Source organism: Gorilla gorilla, chromosome 10, assembly GCF_029281585.2.
Source record: "Gorilla gorilla gorilla isolate KB3781 chromosome 10, NHGRI_mGorGor1-v2.1_pri, whole genome shotgun sequence".
Classification (NCBI taxonomy): domain Eukaryota; kingdom Metazoa; phylum Chordata; class Mammalia; order Primates; family Hominidae; genus Gorilla; species Gorilla gorilla.
The window spans coordinates 17,684,379-17,703,547 of NC_073234.2; the positions used below are offsets into that span (position 1 = coordinate 17,684,379).

At 49.0% G+C, this 19,169-nt stretch overlaps 1 protein-coding gene across 38 annotated transcripts in view; it reads left to right on the forward strand.

The window, feature by feature from the left end:
- Positions 1-19,169, forward strand: part of CACNA1C (calcium voltage-gated channel subunit alpha1 C) — a 720,825-nt gene that overhangs the window by 74,008 nt on the left and 627,648 nt on the right. For 7 of the 38 annotated variants that reach the window (XM_055357570.2, XM_055357577.2, XM_063694564.1 and 4 more), the window contains exon 1: positions 7,812-8,477. The exons of 23 other annotated variants lie outside the window; for them this stretch is intronic. In XM_055357570.2, coding sequence (XP_055213545.1) covers positions 8,429-8,477 — 49 coding nt within the window. In that variant the 5' untranslated portion in view covers positions 7,812-8,428. Of the gene's footprint in view, positions 1-7,810; positions 8,478-19,169 lie in introns of those variants that run through there. 8 more of the 38 variants (XM_055357578.2, XM_055357571.2, XM_055357575.2 and 5 more) reach the window with 2 other exon arrangements.

Consider the following 19,169-nt stretch of genomic DNA (forward strand, 5'->3'; position numbering starts at 1 on the left):
GCCAAATAAAGGTGTTTACTCTTAGGACCGTGTTTTGAAAATGACAGAGAACTTAGAATGCATTCACAGAAGGGTAAAAAGAGAAGAGAGAACATTTCTAAAGCTAATTAGAAGAGGAAGGTTCTGAAAGCCCTACTGAAAAGAACACTTTTCAGCTTCCTTTGAGAAGACATTTTCTATCTAGCTCCATTGAATACGTTTGAACTGGCCTGGAACAGTTAAGAAGGTAAAGGGGTTCGGGAGGTTGAGGATCAGAATGGTCTTTGGGGTTTGAAGCCAGGTCCACTTCTACCCAGCTGAGTTGGCTTGGCCAGGTTACTGAACCTCTCCAAGCATTCAATTTCTCTAATTAAATAGCCGAGGGTGATTGACTGAAAGGATTGTTTAAGTGTAAGACTAAGTTCTGTGGGAAGAAGCATCCTCCATAGTGCAGCACCTTCGTCACCACTCACTCAAGCTCTAAGATATGGCAATAACTTCTGTATTATAAGTGAAGAAACTGAGCCTCAGTGAGAGAAAGAGGTTGCTAAAGTTTCAGGAATTAGCAAATGTTGGACTTGAGATTCAAGTGAAAATGGGTGAAGAAACATTCCTGTAGGTTAGGGTAGTGTAGTGGGTTGAATAGCAGCCCCTCAGAATGTATGTCCATGTCCTAATCCCCAGAGAGTGTCAATGTTAGCTTATCAGGAAAAAGGGTCTTTGTAGATGTAATTAACTTAAGAATTTTGAGATGAAGACATCGTCTGGGATTATCTGGGGAGCCCTAATTCCAATGACAGGTGTCCTTGTAAAAGCGAAGCAGAAGGAGATCTGACTGCCAGAAGATGAGGAGGCAAGGTGACCATGGAGACAGTGTGATGTGGCCACAAGTCAAGGAATGCTGCCAGCCAGCAGAAGTTGGAAAGGGACAAAGAAGGGGTTCTCCCTGAGAGCCACTGCAGGCAGCACACCCTGCTGGATTTTCAACGTCTGGCCTCAAAACTGTGAGAGAATAAATTGCTGTTGTTTTAAAACACACAGCTAGTGGTGATTTGCTATGGCAAAAACTGAATACATGTGGGAACGGCTCACACTTTGTGAAGGCCTTTGAGCACCTAAAAAAGTGGACACAATAGTGGACAGGTCTGAGCCTTGACTATGTGGTTCCTTCTGGGGGTCAGCAGGTCACCCAGATGAAACAAACTTTCTCAGCGCCTTAACAAGTAATGAAGGTACAGCTTTGGTGACTGAGCGCTTCCCTTGGTATCAACTTCTCTTTCCAAAGAGCCTCAGGAGATGAGGCCACACATTCCCATTTTGCAGATGAGCAAACAGAAGTCCAAGATAGTTACATAATTAGCATGCACCACTGGCTTGCTGAGGTAGAGAGGGCCATCATTTGAATTCACACATGGTAGATGAATTCTCCCACCGGGAGAGCCAGTCCCCAGGATCAGGCCATAAATAACCTTGCTGCGTTCTGTCTTCGGGGGCTAAGCATTGCTGAAAATCACAAGGCTAGTCATGTTAGTCATGTTACCACACCTTGTTATCCTAACAACTTACGCTGCTGTAGAATGAGGCTTGAATTCTCCTCACACTCCGAGTACTCTGGCTTCCCCTTGGGACGGACGCTGGGGCTGAGCTGCCAGGAGAGTTTTCCCTAAGTGTAGTGTATAACAGCCCAGTGGGTTAGGTGGGATCCAGTCCGTCCTATGGCTTCTAGATAAACAGACAGGAGGAAAGATGGAGATGTGATGGAAGGGAGAACTCTGCCAGCAGAGGTTTTTAAATACTAACGTAAGTTGTGAAGGCCTCAGCGTTATTATGGGTCTTCCAAAAGAAGGAGAAAGGCCATTCTGCACCCTCTTCAGCTTTGCTCTCTGAACCGTGGGTTGGGGGATTTTCCCCAAAGCCTTCCTCTCTCCTCCATTCTAGTTCTAGTGCCTGAGATGTTGCACACAGCAGTGGCCAGTGCACGGCCTCTGGGTTTGTGTAGACTTGGGTTCAAATCCCGATTCTATAATTTGCTGACAAAGCAATCTTCCGCAAGAAAGTTAACCTCTTAGCTACTGTTTTGCACCTGTACAATGGTGGTAAGTCTCTTTGGCAGGGCTGTGGTGAATTCAGGGCACATAGTAGATACTCAACAAATCTTTCTCACAGGGGTGAAGGATGATAACAGCTAACATTAAATGAGCACACTGTGCACCCCACACACATTACTTGGACTATTTCATTTCATTCTCACAACCACCCTATGGAGGTAGGTACCATTATTAGCTTCATATTGTAAAAACTGGGTGTTAAGAGGTAAAGCCAGGTGTCCACATGCCCATAGCTCATAGCAGGCAGAACCTGGCTCTGTGTCTGGCCTGTCTCCAAAGACCAGGCTCTTCGCTGTATTTAAAGTGCCTATCATACATAGCACCTGATACTCACCAGGCATATTAAATGATGATAATTAGTATGAATTCAACAAACATATATATTGAGGGCAACTATGTGCCAGGCAGTATTTACCCATAAAAATATCTAAACAAGTAGCCTGGTCACAGGTGGGAGCACTACACTGTTGCATCAGCCAGCTTCGGTCAGGGAAGCGGTACCACCGTGAGTGACATGGAGGAAGGGATTGATTGCGGAGATTAGACCTTATCCAGTTGTGGAAGCTGGTGAAGAATCTATAGAAGGCTGCTGCCTCTGCATCTGAGGATGGGTGTGAAGCTGCCGTAGTGCCAAAAGGCCGGAGGAAAGCAGGACGTGATGTGGGAGAGAGTGAGGCCAAAGTGGAGCCCCCAAGGACAAATACAACCCTCGTTTGCCTTTCACCACTTCTGATCTCGACCGTGAAACTTAAAGCTGGAATCTTGACTACAGAGCTGGACACGTACTTTGCCCAGGCCTCAGAGTAGCTGAAGGAGGAGATCTAGCAGGAGCTGGAGGAGCTGTGGGCTCCACCATCAGGGTGAGCCAGCAATTCGGTGACAATGAGTGCATGCTGCTGCTTCATGTCCACCTTCCAGAGGCTCCACAAATACCTGTTGTGGACAACCTTAACGCAGAACCACATAAGGAAGGCAATTCTGGGAAATAGGTTCCAGCTTAGTGAAGTTGACCTAATGCAAAACCACCACACTGATGTTCCCATCGCTGGCCTTTGAGAAGGAATGGTTGTGTGTGGCCCTATGTGGAGATAAAGAAGGTAAGGTGTCAGAAGGCACATTTAAGCTGGGCTTTCTGACTCCACTCTTCCTACTCTGGCTTGCTAATCAACTTTACCTGGTTTGAAATGCCCACCCTTATATACAGGCAATTATGTGGATTAGAAATTAAGGATGAAACATCTTCCCAAAAGGTCACTGTTAAGATTTACCCATCATCTTGGTGCTCCTAGCTCTCTACCACCAACACAGAGTGGCTGACACTTCAATCAGGCAGCTTGGATTGCAATGAGGACAATGCAATGCATTCGGGCTGGAAACACTGCACAGGTAATTTTTGCAGGTGGGTGGCAGCATTTAGTGCTGAGTGGCTGTTGTGGTGGGCAGAGGGAGAGAAATAGATGGGACACCTTGCAGACTTGATGGGAGACTTATTCTGAAGAGATTTATTAGCAGTGTCGTCCCTGGCTAGGCAGTGGGGGGAGGGCTCTGTGTCAAGAGGTGTGTGTGCTAAGGGAAGAGGAAGAGCCTGCTTGGCAACCTGGCTTTTCAAGCTTTGGGCCAGACAGGGAAGAAGAAGAAGAAGAAGAAGAAGAAGAAGAAGAAACATTTATGTGTAATCCCACCTCCCAAAGAAAGCTACTGTCAACATTTTTTTCCCCACATGCCCCAGACTGAGGATACTGTCAACATTTTGGTGTGAACCCTATTTAGTCTTTTCCCTAGTTCAAATATAAACCTGACTTTAAAAGGAAAATGAAATCATATTGCCTGTAATATTTTTGTGACTTGTTTTTCTTTTAATGTAAATCATCTTTTTCCACGTTACTAATATTCTTCCTTAATATTGTTCATGTCTATGTAGAATTTAACTGTATGAATGCACTCTAGTTCATCTATGTGGTGGTTAAGAGCGTAGGCTCTGAAGACTGCTAGGGTTCAAATCCCAGGTCTTTCAACATCAACTGGCTGTGAAACATGGGCAAGTGAGTAAACCTTTCTGTGCTTTGGTTTCCTCACCGGTAAAATGTGGATAAAAGCAATTCCTTCACAGGGTTGTTTGGAGGAGCAAATGACTTTATGTATGTGAGGCACTTAGAATAATCTCTCAGTGTTATTATTTAACCAACATTTTTGTTGAATATTTAGTTCACTTCCAGGTTTTCACTCTTACAAATATACTGTAATTAACAAATTCAGTGCACTCTTAATTGCTTCCAAAGAAAATATCTGTGGTCACATTTAAAAATCTTTTCCAGAGTGAATCATGCACTCAACACAAATTGAGTGTCCATATGTACAAGGCATTATGTTATGCACAAAGAATAAACACAGTTCTCTTCTTGAAGACACCTAAAATGTAGTAAGGAAGAGGAGAGAAAAGGCTCATGCAAATATAAGCAAAATACTATGCGGAAAGAGGGCACACATGAAGACCTATGGGAGATTCTTTAGCTGGAGAATCACTTCATTCAATGACAGAGAAAGGCAGACTCCCTCCTCTGCTCCCACCACCTCCCAAATGCCCAAATCCGGAATTCACAATGGTCTCCTTTTGTCATGTTGAGAATGTGTTACCTCGAAAGAGCACACCCAGGGCTGTGTTCCAAAGTTAAAAGCTGGGATATGGGCGTATACTGCAAGACCAAATATTTAGGAAATACCTTTTTCTGGAAAGGAAAGAACACATTTCACAGCTGAAAAGAGAAGTGAAAAATGAAACTAAAGAAGCGTGGAGGTAATATTTACTTGCTAGATTTATACAGTGCCTACCTTTAGAAAAGCTGGGCTATAAATCCTGCACGTGACCCCCTAACACACATACACTCTGTTCCCAGTGACTTGGCTCTTTGTGAATTATCTGCAGCATATTTTGCAATCATTTCACACCGTTCATCTCCCTGCAGCCCTGCCCCCACCAGCTCACCCACACTTCACCCCTCAGAAGAATGAGTAAGATAATAGTAGAGACTGAGTTTGGTGTCAGATATGCCTGGGCTAAGTCCAGGCTCCACATTTACTCAGCTGGGTGACCCTGGACATTGTAATTCAAGTCTCGAAGTCTCAGTTTCCATATCTATAAAATGGGGATAATCATGACGATAACACATAGCTTATTGGGTTGCAGTGAGGATTAAATAAGATAAAGGCTGTAAAGTGCCTATCACAGTACCTGGCACAGAGCACTCAGTAGTGTTAGCTATTATTATTATTCCTGCACTTGTGTGTAAAGGGGATGCAAACCAATTTTACTATTCATTTAAACAAATTATCAGCTACAGCAGCCTCTGAAACACAGGCCTATAATGCATCCTAAAGTAAATGCGAAATATTTGAATTTGTGTCATTTCTAATTTTCTCTATTAAGTTGAAAATTGAGTATGAACACACCAGAATGGCAAAGAGGCCAGATTTCTCTTGTAACCAACAAAATTGAGATCGCTATTAACATTAGAATGAAGGTGACTGATATAGCTTAATACCTCTCCCAGGGGCACTTGCATTTTACACCGGGGCCAGAACCACTGGACAAAGGAAGGAAACAGGAGTGGTAAGGTTTCAGGTACCAAGGGACGGACAGATGCATTTTCATAGGGGGAATTGCAACACTTCTGAAAGTATCTCAGGCACTCACTCATTTATTCAACACATATTATGTACTTACTATCTGCCAGATACTGCTCTAGGCACTGGTGAACAAAATAGATGAGGCACCTGCCTTCACGGGGGTTACATTTTAGTGGGGGGATACAGACAATAAGCAATAAAGTTAATGAATAAGTAAACTATATAGTATGTTAGACAGGATTTCAGTAAGAGTAAGGGGAGATAGGGAGCGCTGTGGGGGTCTGTCAGTACTGAATCAGGATGAGGTCCTGGTGAGCCTCATTGAACAGGTGAGATTTGCGGAAAGCCTTGAAGAAGCCGAGGGAGTTTGTGTTTCAGGCAGTGGGAATAGCTAGAGCAAAGGCCTTACAATGTGCGTGTGTGTTGAAGGGTCATTCCTGGAGTGTCTGGGGCCCAGCCAGGAGGCTAGTGTATCCCGAGTGAGGGGGACAGCAGTAGGAGATGATGTAAGGGGATTTGTACTCGGCCATTCCTGTAGGTCACCACAAGGACCATGGCTTTTACTAAGTGAAATGGGTAACCATGGAGGGTTTTGAGCAGAGGAGTGCTGGGATGTGATGTTTTAAATGGGTTACTCCGACTGCTGTATTGAGAAAATACCAGAGGGGAGAGGGACGGTAGGCCAGGGGGATCAGCCACAGGAGACACCTGGGTGAAGGATGCTGGCTCAGCCCCCGGTGGTGGCAGTGCAGGAAATGAGAAGTGGTCAGGTTCTGAATTCACCTGAAGGTAGGGCCAACAGGATCTCCTGATGGACTAGACGTGGAATGATGAGAGAAAGGAGTCAAGAGTGACTCCAGGATTTTGATCTGAGCAACTAGAAATATGGGATGGTCATCGACGGCGATGGGGAAGGCTGTGTGAGGAGGAGCAGGCTTTGAAGAGATCAGGGATCCAGTGTTTGGATGTATTAGGCTTGAAATGTCTATTAGACGGAGTCAGCTGTAGTCTGGAATTCAGGAGAGAGGTCTGGGCTGGAGATAGACATTTGATATAGACAGCTGCTGAAAGCCACGGGAATGGTTAGGGTCACCCAGGGAATGAGGGTGGATGTGGAGGCGAGGAGGTCTTATGTGGAGGCAGGTAGAGGTTTTCCCCAAGAGGGAGTTGTAGGCCCCCCTGAAAGGGATCACGAAGCCCCACTGGAGGGGAGCCCGGTCCTGCAGGGGGTGCCGTGGAACTTGCTGTGGTTGCAGGGAGTGATGGAGGGAAGTGTTTGCTTCTCCGGGAAGCAGAGGTGCTGGATAGATTCCTGCCGGAGTTGCAGAAAGAATTAAGAGAAGTAGGTAAGGGTATCCTAGTAGAACACGTGCTCGCTGCCTCCAAGGAATTAGCAAACCTGGGTCTAGGAATCTGTTCAGACATCTGGGCACCGCTGCCTCGCCTACCAGGCTCCGCCTCGCTGCCCCTCCCGCTTCCCCTCCCCTCCTCTATCTGTCACTTCTACAACCGCTCTGATTATAATTGATCAAACAGAATCACGGAATCACGGCTCATTTTGCCGTTTTGTTCAGTGGCCCGATCCGAAACGAGACTCTGGTAGTTGGGCAAATTGTATTCCTCCTCCTTGGAATTCCGCTCACAGAGGCCTTCCCGGCGTGGCCGGCCCAGCAGGGACGCGCCGCCGCAGCGGAGGAGAGAACGCGGGCGGGGGGCTGCAGGCCGGCGCGGGGGGCGCGACGCCGCCGGCGGGGCGCGAGGGGGTGTGTCCGCGCCGCGGCCACCGCGGCTGGCGCCCGGGTGCCCCGCGCGCCCCGGCCTCCCCGGGGGCTCCTCACGCCGCCCCTCGCCCGCCGGCGGACGGGGCCCGCTCCCTTTGACGTCATGCGGGCGGAGGGCTCGCTCGGGCGGCGCTGCCGCGGGCGCCGAGAGGGGGCCCAACTTCGGGCTCCAGTCGCCACCGTGCGCCCCGCGCCGTGCGCCCGGCTCCCTGCGCGCCGCCGCAGCCACATCTGGAAGTGTTCAGCGCGTCTGCCTCCGGCGCGCCGGGCGGGCGGGCGGCGCGGGCAGGGGCGGGCGCGGGCGCGGGCGCGGCGGGGCTGGGCCGGGGGGAGTGAGCGCGGCGCTCTCGCGCGCCCGGTGTCTCCCTCTCGCTGCCTCTGCAGAAACAGCTCCTGCCAGAGCGGCGCTCGGCGCGGCGCGGCGGGCCCGGAGCGGCGGCGGCGGCTCTTCCTGCCTCCGCGCCCAGGAGTTGCCGGCTCCCTTTGACAGCAGAGAGCCGGGCAGGGGCCTCAGGAGGACTCGCTGGGAGTGGGCAGAGGCGCCTCGGCCCCTGCCGGCCCAGGCGGGCCCCGCGCGCCCCCCGCCCCTCCTTTCCGCCTCTTCTCGCCCTGCCTCTCCCGATTTATTTTTTCAAATGGTGTAGCCGCCAGAGGTGCGGTGCTCAATTCTTGGAAGGGGCCCGGATGTACTGAGGATGCATTACAATTTCACTCGAGGAGGCAGTAGTGGAAAGGAGCAGTTTTTGGGGTTTGATGCCATAATGGGAATCAGGTAATCATCGGCAGGGAAGAAGAAACGCTGCAGACCACGGCTTCCTCGAATCTTGCACGAAAGCCGCGGGCCTCGGAGGAGGGATTAATCCAGACCCGCTGGGGGGTGTTTTCACATTTCTTCCTCTTCGTGGCTGCTCCTCCTTTTAAAACCATTTTTGGTCCATGGTCAATGAGAATACGAGGATGTACATTCCAGAGGAAAACCACCAAGGTAAGGCTGGACCCCGCCGCCTCGCCGGGGCTCCCTGCCTTTTCCACCGGGTTCCTGCCCTACCCGCGCTCCCCGCGGCCCCGGGGCCGGTCCCTGCGGAGTGGCCCGGGGCCGCGTCCGCGAGGGGCGCCTCCGCCTCGTCGGAGCGCCCGGGAGCCCGGCGGGACCGGGACCCGAACCGCCGCGCGAGACGGAGCGGAAAATTCCCGCCCCTCCCCCTCCGGGCCCCAGCTTCTCCAGAGCATGTGTTTCCTATGAAATTCCAGGCGAGGGGGGAAAAGTTCCCCAAGTGGCTGCCGCCGCCTCGCTTTCTCGCGTTCGCCTGGAGAGCCCGGCTGCCTGGCCAGCCGCGCGGGGGGCAGAGGGCGCCGGCGCCGCGGAGCCCAGAGGCCCGGGGTCCCTCGCCCGGCTCGGGGCGCGGCTGGGAGCGCGCGCGCGCACCCTGCGCCGGCAGAGCCCGGCGCCCACGGCCGCCCCTGGGGCGCCCTCGCGCTGCCCGGCGTCCACTCTCGTCCAGGCGCCCCTGCCCTGGGCGGCGCGCTCCAGGTGGCGGGTGGGGGCGGCGGTGCAGATGTGAACCCCAGCGCGCCCCTCTCGTTCCCCCTCTGTAGGTCCCCTTCTTCCTCTCTCCCTCCCTCCTCCGCCGCTCACCTACACCCACCCACCTCTCCACTGCTGTTGACCCCGAGCGCGCCCACGCCGCGTGTGTTCTCATTCGCACCCACATGTGGGCTAGCACCTGAGGATGGAAGCGGCGAGGAGCCGGGCGGTGTGTGGGCTTTGCTGTTTCGTGTTTGAAGGAGATCATGAAAGGGTGTGCCTGGCTCACGCGGCTCCATACTATTGCCCAGTGTTTTTCGAGCATCTCCATCCTTGGCCGCAAGTGTCACCAGCTCCCCCTGTGATGGTGAAAGGCAGTCAGGTAACTCCCTACTTCCTGGAAACTTTCTCCCTCACCGCTCTCCCCCCATATTAACAAGTTATTTTCTTGGACGTCGCTCAGCATTTAAGGTTTTGGGGGCGGGGGGTGCAGACAGGGTGGTCCAGCGGGGCTTTCTGGCAACCTCCAGGCATGACATCTCTTTCTTCTCGCCACTGCTCTGTCTCTTTGGGTGTAGTCTCTCCCTTTTCTCTCCCGGTTCCCAGAGCCTCCCTGTTTGCACTCTTCCTCTTCTCTTCCCCCGAAAGCCTGTCTGTCACTGCTGGTCTCTGTTCCTTCCCTGGGTTCTTCCCAGTGATCCTCTGAAGACCAGCCTGGTGGAAGGAGTTGTCTCCAGGTCTTTTTGTCCAGCTTTTTCCCTCTGTTTGCTCCCAGCTCCACCTTTTGGGGACAGGGCCTTCACTCTTTAGAGCCAGAAGCTGCCATCCAGCCTGCCTGGTCTCCATCTATCTTGAAACTGATTTTGGGGCCAGTCTTCTCTGCTTTCCAGCATGGGTGGCAGCTTGGGGATTGTGGCCTCCTTTGGAAGAAAGAATCTTGTCAAGGGTCATGGGTTCTAGGGTGAGCCAGAGCTTTGGGGTCACAAGGGCAGTATCCATGTTTGGATTTCTCTACTGGTGACCCCATCCCTCACCTGATCCCCTCTCCCTTCTGTAGCTGATGGGCTAGTGAATGCTTTAGGAGGGAAGGAGTGAGACACAAAAGAGGGTGGTATTTGTGAAGAGTGGGGATGCAAGATGACTCCCCTCCAGGTTCTGAGACTGCCTGCTTTACCCACCTCCTCAGTCTAAGCAGCATTGAAGAGGAGAGCTCTGTAGTATTGCCCTAAGTATCACTGTCAATGGCAATGTACTGTGGTAATAATAGTGATTATTCACCTTATTCACAGGATCATAATCTTAACTAGTTTACAGGGTCTCCTCTTAGTGCAGGATAAACCCCTTCTGAACCCATTTCCTTACTCTGCTTGTTTTCTTTTGCCCCTTTGCCTCTCAGCATCTCCCTGCTGTATGCTGGGAGCAGACATTAAAAGTAGGAGTGCCAACCCCAGAGAGGTTCCTGAGAAAGGTAGAGGGGAAGGGAGCAAGGGAGCCAGCGGCTGAGAGCTCTACCTTTCCAGCAGCATGCCAGCAAACGCTATGGCAACCTGAATTCCAGTTCTCTCCCTTGAAGCTGCAGTGATTATATAATTCATGGGAGCAGTTTTGCCTCCATTTCTAGATGCGGTTCCCAGGTGGAAGAGCACCAAGATCCCTGTCTCCCCTCTACTCTCCATCTTCTCTTCTTTAGTTGGTTGGCATTGCCGAGGTTGTTGGGGTAGGAGAGGGGAGGAGGGTGGTGGAGGCGGGAAGGGCAGACCTAGAAGAGAATGAATATTGACAAGGAAGAGGTTGCTGTGGCTAATCACTAAAGGGGGCGGGTGAGCCATAATAGGGGTTAGAGTTTCAGGAGACAGAAGAGGAGTCTAGGACTGCCTCAGAAGATCAGTAATGGTGACGAAACAAAGAGTCGAGAACCAAAAAAGTTGTCAGTGGCGGGGGCTGTGCATTCCTCTTTTCCCGACATGCTCTGAGATGTGGAATGCACCAGTCCTTGCTCCCTCACCTTTTCTGTGGAGTGTGTGCATGTGTGAGTGTGTGTGTGTGTGTGTTGAGGGTCGAACTGGAGACTGGAGGTCAGTGCCTGGGAACAGCCTGGAAGTTCATTGAAGGACCAGCTTCTGACCCTGGGTTTCAGGCTGGGGTGGCACACTCAAGCCTTGCCTCGCCTCTGGTGCCCTGTCTGCTCTGGGCCTGTGCCAGCCTCCCACTTTTCTGGGCTGATTTTCTATTGCAGGCTCCAGCTAGCAAATGAGTGTCTTAATAGTCAACCATTGAACAAATAAAACACCAGAATGTCCCTTATCTGCTAGAGACAAGGCAGAGGGGAGAAACATGTGTTTGGGGAGTGCAAGACACACTGTGCTTTTCTTTTAACTACTTAGCGATTCAGCAGAATAAGAATCACTGTAATAAGGTAATAATAGTAATGATCACAGTTAACTTTCTTTACAAATGGTCAGAGAACAACATTGCTCGCACATCAGCTTGAGCAGGTTAAAGAAAGCTGTGGCAATAGCTTTGCTTTTTCTTGATCCTGCATGGAGAAAACTGGAGGAAAGGGGCTATTGGAGTTTGTCACATTATTCCTACTATTGGTCAGGCACTTTCTAGTGTTTTAGAATATGAAAATATATTAAAAAGAGTCAATTTTTCATTATTTCCATAGAATACACACTACCAGTATTTAAGTGTGTGTGTGTATACATACACACATGGAATAAGGAAAAGCTATTTTAAATAGATCACACGAGAGGCTAATGCCCTTCAGGGACCCTGGGGTATTGAGAGAGAAGTATTGATAATGCAGTCTCCTAAGACTGTTTAAAGATTTCTTCTTCATAGTAAAGGGAGACTTGTTCTTACAGGTGGATGCTGCAGGCACAGTGCTTTGTAAATGGAATGCTGAGCCGCTAGCCCCCTGGGACCGTTTCTCAGTCTTGGCAATGACCTAGGTCTCTTCAATTTTTTCTTCAAATAAAACTGCTTGATTTGGGTTCTTCTGTAAGACCTATCAGAGGGATCCAAGGAGCATACTGACTGGAGATTTCGAGGCCCTGCTCATCCTGGGATCCCTGCCTCCTGGTACAGGCCGCTGCTCAGTCCAGGGCCTTGGTGCAAAGCTGAACGAATAGATGTCTGCGTGAATGAATGAATGCGACCTGGCCAGACCTGCAGTAGATGTGGCTTCTGCCTCTTCCAGTAGGTGGCGCCACAGGGCTTAGGAGTCAGGAAAGGGGCTTCAGGGTCCGGCTGGTGATGAAAGGTGTAGGGGGAGTTTAGAGCTTGTGACCTGTTGGGGCTGTGCTGCTTCCATCAGGCCCACACCTGCCCCGGCACAGGTAACCCAAAAGACCAGTGTGTCTCCGTGCCACCGCACACACTGGAGGCCCTCGCGGCATCACTGAGGGACCCAGGTCCCACAGTGACCTCTCCACCCTGTTGTAATGAGAACTCCTTTGGAGCCCACCCAGTCCGTCGCAGGCTCTTCCCACAGACGTCTGTTTCCTTCCAGCACAGACAGCATCCCGCCGAGCCTGGAGGGAGCCTTTTGGGTGAATCGCTGAACTTGGTATGGCCAGATGTTAATTTTCTCCCTGATTTTTCACTGATGGTTTAGTAACCAGAGGGCCCGGTGGTGCCCAAGCCCAGTGGAGCATGGGGTGACCTGAAGCATGGGATCTGGGAACCCAGACCTGTGCAGTCACAGAGCTTGCCAGCCAAAGGCAGGAGGACATTTTCCTAACTTTTAGTAGGGAAAAGAACACAAAAACAACTGGGTGCACTTCACAGTTGATTTCTGTTTATGAGTCTGCCTGGATCTCCTGCTGGGTAATGGCAGAAAAGCTCAGGAGACCCAGGTTAGGAAGTAACTGAGATTTGTTCTAATTTCCAGTGATGTTTTCCAGCGCTTGGCATTTTCTTTTCTATTCCTTTCTTCACTCGGTTTTCTTAGTTGCGTGGCAAGTTCCATGAGGTCTGAGAAGCCCTTGGCACTGTGTTAAGAAGGGGTGAGTGGCTGGCAGCACTTTCTTCCTTTTACAGTAATTCCTCCCGCCTGATACAGCAGCTGTTTGTTCTGCAGGAGGTACAGGTCAGCCGGCGTCATCTCACCTCTTCCTTGCTGGGACCCTGAAATCAGTGCTGAGCATTCAGATTTAGCAGACAATTTTATTTTCCAATATGGACTACAGAAAGCTGATAGACTGTTTGCGAAACACCTGGAGACTTAACAACAAGTCTAATTAACAAAATAATCACACTGATTTTGTCTGTTTCTAGATTCCATCCTCACAGTTGCCTAGGTTAATGTTGGGCACTGTGGAGGAGAACAGAAGATTGGTTTAAAAAAAAAAGGCATGGGAAATTGTTTTGCAACATATCAGGTGCCAAATATTTAGGGACAGAAGTGCTAAACATTCTGATAATGAAATAACACTCTGAGCCATGGCTGTCATTATTAAAATAATTTAGTAAACACCTGTTTACATGTACCTCAAGGTTAGATACCACGTAAAACAAGTAAAAGTGACAGGATCCCTCGGGGAAAATGGAATGGAATGTTTTTGAGTGTCATTTCGAAGCCGGGTGTGTAGACTTAAACTGAACCCACTGCAGAAAAAGCAAAATGGAAGGCTGAAATAATGAATGCCATCATTTGAACTGAAACCTGGGCACTCCAGAAGAGCTCTTCTCTGTGTTTTAATTCCTAGATGGGGTGCTTATTTGCTCAAGACCAGGCTTTCCTGAGCCCGTGTAGACACGGGCCTGGAGCAGGTAGACAGACCCTCTTGGCTTCTATAGTTGAGGCACCCCTGGAGGCAGCTGTTTATCATGGCAGGAAGGGGAGTGGATGCATTCTCTACTGCCCCCTTTCCCCTGCCGAATTCAGGCAGGACCCGCGCAGGTCCCTGGAGAACCTTGCTTCAGTGCTAGCTGTGTGTACCGTGTGGGCAGGACCTCAGATGGGAGAGGGGGAGCCCAGGATGACCCCACAGAAAAGCAGAGCTGTGAGATGGCTGGAGCCTCCGAGAGTTGAGGTGCAGAAGGTGAGGGGAAGCCAGAGGAGCTCCAACCCACTAGGGTGTCTGGGAGGGTTTGGGGAACAAGGTCATCAGGGTAGTCAGTTACTCTTTGTGGAGCTGAACTGAATTTAAGTAGGGATTGTAGGGACTGTAGGAGAGAAGTTTGGGCCTGGAGCTCAGGAGTCAGACCGAGGTTGAAAATAGACCCTTCCTTCCCTGGAAGCCGAGGGAACTAGAGGAAGGGTTCATCTGGCTGAAGCAGAGGGTGAGGAAAGCGGGGGTTAACTGGCAAGAAACCCAGACCTCTCAGCCCCTCCCCTCCCCAAAACCCCACAAAACAGTTCTCTGCAAAACACCTTCACTTTCAAATGGGCTTCTTGTGCTATACCCTGTGTGTATAGGGGCAAGGGGCTAGGATCTGGTTCGTTAAAGGGTTTGTCAAACATAGAATAAATGTAATGTCTCTTTGGGAATTTACTTTCTAGGATCAGGACATTTTATGGGTAAAGGAACCTTAGAGACAATCCTCATTTCCAGTTGAGAAAACAGAGGCCCCTAAAGGCTCATGGAGGCAGGGATGTAACTAAATACAAGGTCTTCAGTCTCTTCATCCTCCTGCCTTTACCACACTTGGTGCTGGCCCCCTGAGAGAGCATTGTTAGTGCTTCTGGCTAAATTTTGCTTGGTAGATCTTTCAACCTCTCTGTTCTTCCTCCCCCTGCCTCCACCTTTATACTGCCTTAAAATAATTTCTGCGATGTTAGATTTAGGAATGGAGTTGGAAGGGTGGGGTGGGGGAAATCTATCACTGGAAAGGTTTAAAAATACTTTCTTAGGCTACAGAGTAGAAGTTCATACATGTCCACAAGAAACTCCTGCAAAATTCAGATCACGATTTTGTCTGCAAACAGATCTGCCTCTAAGCCTTTTTTATTTGCTCACTTCCTCTCGGCCCCAATCTAGGCTTGTTTCAGCCCTTTTGCGAGAGTGGGATGGGGATGGGAAGCCAGGCTGTGCTGTGGGACTTCCCTGGTGAGCTGCTAGGATTCTTCATGGACCAGCTGGCATTACCAGTAGCTGGGGTATAGACACACAGATCAGCCCCAGGGTAGAGACTGGGAGACAGGCTGCCACAGACTCCACCTGAGCTGGGCGACCAAGGGCGTCTTTCTGCTCCCATGTCAGGGTTGGTCTCCTAGGACCCCCGGCCTGCTCCCAGGAGACATTCCCAGCAGTGGTGGTAGACTCAGCCCATGGAAGAGAATCACTAGGACCTGCCTCTGACATTCCCATCTTCCCTGAAGTGTTCATTGGCTGACTTGTTTCATACTCTTTCAAGTCATCTCTGAGAAACTGGAAGGCCTCTGAGGCTGACTCGGTCTAGCTGGAAGACGAGGCATGAGCCAGGCTCATGCTTAGAGATGTGGCTTTTGAGTTCCCTGGAGGAAGCCATCATTTCAGAACATAGTGTTGTGATAATTTCATGAAATATTCAAGCTGCCAATTTGCCAACAGGGGTTTCTTTTAATACACTCGGCTACACTTGGTGTTGCCCACTTGAACCTAGCTAAAAGGAAAATAAAATAATCTTGTCTCCTGTCCTTTAGAGAACCAAGCCAAAATCTAGACAGTAAATGAATGTTCTTCCCCATATTGCCTGTGGGCAGAAATGTTGACTTGATTACTCAATTAAGCTCTATTTACTTTATAACCATTGTGTCATGTACAGTCATTTATATTCCTTTCTTTCTTCCAAAATAATCTACGTTGGGCTAAAACCTTTCAAAGACGTTAACAAAAGTAACAAAGTAAATAGCTAAAGAATAAATAAGGCTGTAGGCTAGAGAAATGACTTGGGTCTTGGGTCACATTCTTTGACTTCATCTCTTTCTCTGAGTTCAGAAGGAATCAAATCCCCCCCTTTTTTTTTTTTTTTGTCTGTAAAGTGGAGATAATAATCCTTAGCCAATTCACTTCGCAGGGCAGCCGTGAGGATCCAAATAGGAGAATGAGTGTATATCACTGTTCAAACATCAGCTACTCTTATTCTCCCCATCGGAGAGCAGAGCAGCAGAGTTTGGAAAAGCAACGCCATGAAGTAACATTCACAGCATTTCAAACAACTTTGGAGGTGTTGTAGGAGGGCTGGCATCATTCAATATTTTAAAGGTGAAAATGTAAAACAAAGAGAAACCAGAGTCTGAGGTGGTCTGGCTGATACCAGAATAATCAGGGAGGAAGTGAACCATTGGTCGAGATGGGCCTGGTATTTTGCCCTCCAGAGAGTCTAGGAGCCTGTGGCCAGTAGGCTCCCAGGATGGTGGAGCCATGTGCGTTGCTGCTGTTTCCAAGCTGAGGGTGAGGACATGGGGATGCAGGGTATCCGATGCCTGGCAGCCGTCCACCTGCCATGCTGCTGTCCCCTCACTGCCACCACACATGGCTGCCTGCCCTCGGCCTCAAGTCCAAAGCCACGCTGGCTGGAAGTCCTTTCACGGCCTGAAAATAGGGCCATTGAGGGCAGGAAGAACACCACCTGGGCAACCAATGTCTCCTCACTTTTAAACGTGAATTCCCCAAACCTAAATACAACTTCCCAGTACAGGAGGATGGGCTGGAAAATAAAACTTTGCTTCAAAAGGAAACTTTGGGTTTGGAAAATAAACTTATTTATTTTTCATAGCCAAAGTGTTGCAGGTTTGGAGATAGAGGGGACAGTTCTGTGCAGCTCCCTAAGACGCTGATCAAAATAGGAAAGGGCTTTAACATTACAGTCTAAGTGACAGGATTAGTTTTAGTTTCCCAAAGCAAAAATAATCCCATCATCAAAAAGTATGCTGGGAAACTTTCGCATTTGTTTGCACCTTGCTCTGCCCCCAGCTCTGGTCCTGTGATCTGTGAAGCCATATATGTTTTAATTTTTATCTAAAGAAAAAAAGCTGCATTGAGGTATAACATCTACCTTGTTATAATTTTAAAATAGAGCAAGAGTAATAGCCACCATTTATTGAATGCCTAGCATGTGTTAGACAATGTTCTTGGTGCTTCATGTGCTTAATATGTTTATCCTTACAGTAATCCTACCACATGGGTTTTAATTATATTTTTTAGATAAGGAAACTGAGGACCAAAGTCTTAAGCAATGTGGCCACAGCCACCCAGACAGTGTTGGAGCTGGGAATTAAATTCAGGTCTGTCGGACTTTCAAAACATTTGCTCTTTCTGTTACTTCTCCCCATGGAGAACAGTAGAAAACGGAACCCACTATCCCTCTAACCTGGGAAAATGACCTTGTCCTCGCCTTCTGGAACCTGGCTTAGATTTGCCTTGTGGAAGCTCAGAGCTGGAATCCTTGTTCTTACTTGATGGCTGTATGTGGTCCTGGTACCCCGCCTCCCCTCCTGGTCCCATCCTCTGGCTTTCTTTCCCCTTATTCCCAGGGTTTCTGCCAGGGCCCTCCTTGCTTCTTCAGATCTCCTCACAGGCCTTCACAGACCACCTAGGTCAGTGCACCTTGTCCCTCGGGGGACCCATTTGTGGCATGGCCTTGCTTCACCACCCATTCTTGGAATATTTTCTCAGTCACTCCCTCCTGGAAAATAGACACTCTCCATTCTCAAACAAGATTCCCGTGAGTCCCGGGGACCATCCCTGTAAGCTGAGCTCTCCAGACTTCATGCGTTGTTTATTTATTTATTTTGAAATAGCAGCTTTGTTGAGGTATAATTCGCATACCGTAAAATTTACCCTTTTGATGTGTACGATTCAGTGGTCTACCTACTTCCCCAATATTTTCATCACCCGCAAAAAATACCCTTTACCCATTGGTAGTCACTTTTCATTCCCCTCTCTCTCCAGCCCTTGGCAACCATGAATTTACTTTTGTCTCTATGGATTTTCATGTGTTATTGACAGCAATAATAATTCCTTTTTTTTTTTTCCTGAGGTGTAGTCTCGCTCTGTCACCAGGCTGGAGTGCAGTGGCACGATCTCGTCTCACTGCAACCTCCGACTCCCTGGTTCAAGCGATTCTCCTGCCTCAGTCTCCTGAGTAGCTGGGACTACAGGCACCCACCACCACACCTGGCTTATTTTTGTATTTTTAGTAGAGATGGGATTTCACCATGTTGGCCAGGATGATCTCGATCTCCTGACCTCTTGATCCACCTGCTTGGCCTCCCAAAGTGCTGGGATTACAGGCGTGGGCCACTGTGCCCAGCCAACAGCAGTAATAATTCTACAGTTGGAGTTTGCTGTGTAGTCTGACTGTTGATAACATATCTCACAAATTTCAGACCTAGATAGGTCATGACAATCTACATGATAAATGATGACATGAAAAGGAAGCACGTGAAATTAGGGAGCTGGCTGTCATTTGGAGGTGGGATTAAGCGTTTTCTTTCAATTATACAAAAAAGTGGTTTTAGCATTTTTCAAAAGTATCTTAGCATAATGTCTTCAAGGTTCATCCACGTCGTACCATGTGTCAGGACTTCGTTCCTTTTTATGGCTGAATAGTATTTCATTGAAAGCACACGCCACATTTTGCTTATCCATTCTTCTGTTGATGGACACTTGCGTTTTCACCTTTTGGCTATTGTGAATGGTGCTGCAATGAACACCAGTATTCAAGTATCTATTTGAATCCATTTTTAGTTATTTTGGGTTTACCTAGGAGTGGAATTGCTGGCCCTGCAATATGACTTTTTAGCTTTAAGAGCCCGCTTCCTTGGGTAGTGCCCCAAATTTGAAGCCCACCTAGATGAGACTACAGCATTAGGAAATCCTATTGTGTCAGTAGTGAGGGTTTGGTATTTACTCTGGGCTCCCAGTTCCTATACCAGAAATTTGACTTTAATTGGTGTTTCACAATCTGACAGCTGCCTTTTGATGAGGAGTGACTGATACTGCCTCTGTTCAAAAAAACAAAACGAAACAAAAACGAAACAAAAAAAACCCGGTGTCTCTATATCCAGTTCAGCTTTCACCTCGTTGCTGACCTGGCTTCGTAACTCAACAGGAAATTGGTGTTTGGCAAGACAAAGCTATTTAGTCTGTCTCTGTCTCTCCCTCTGCCTGTGTGTCTAGTCCAGGAGCACCCATGCCTGTGGCTAGAGATGTGGGCCTG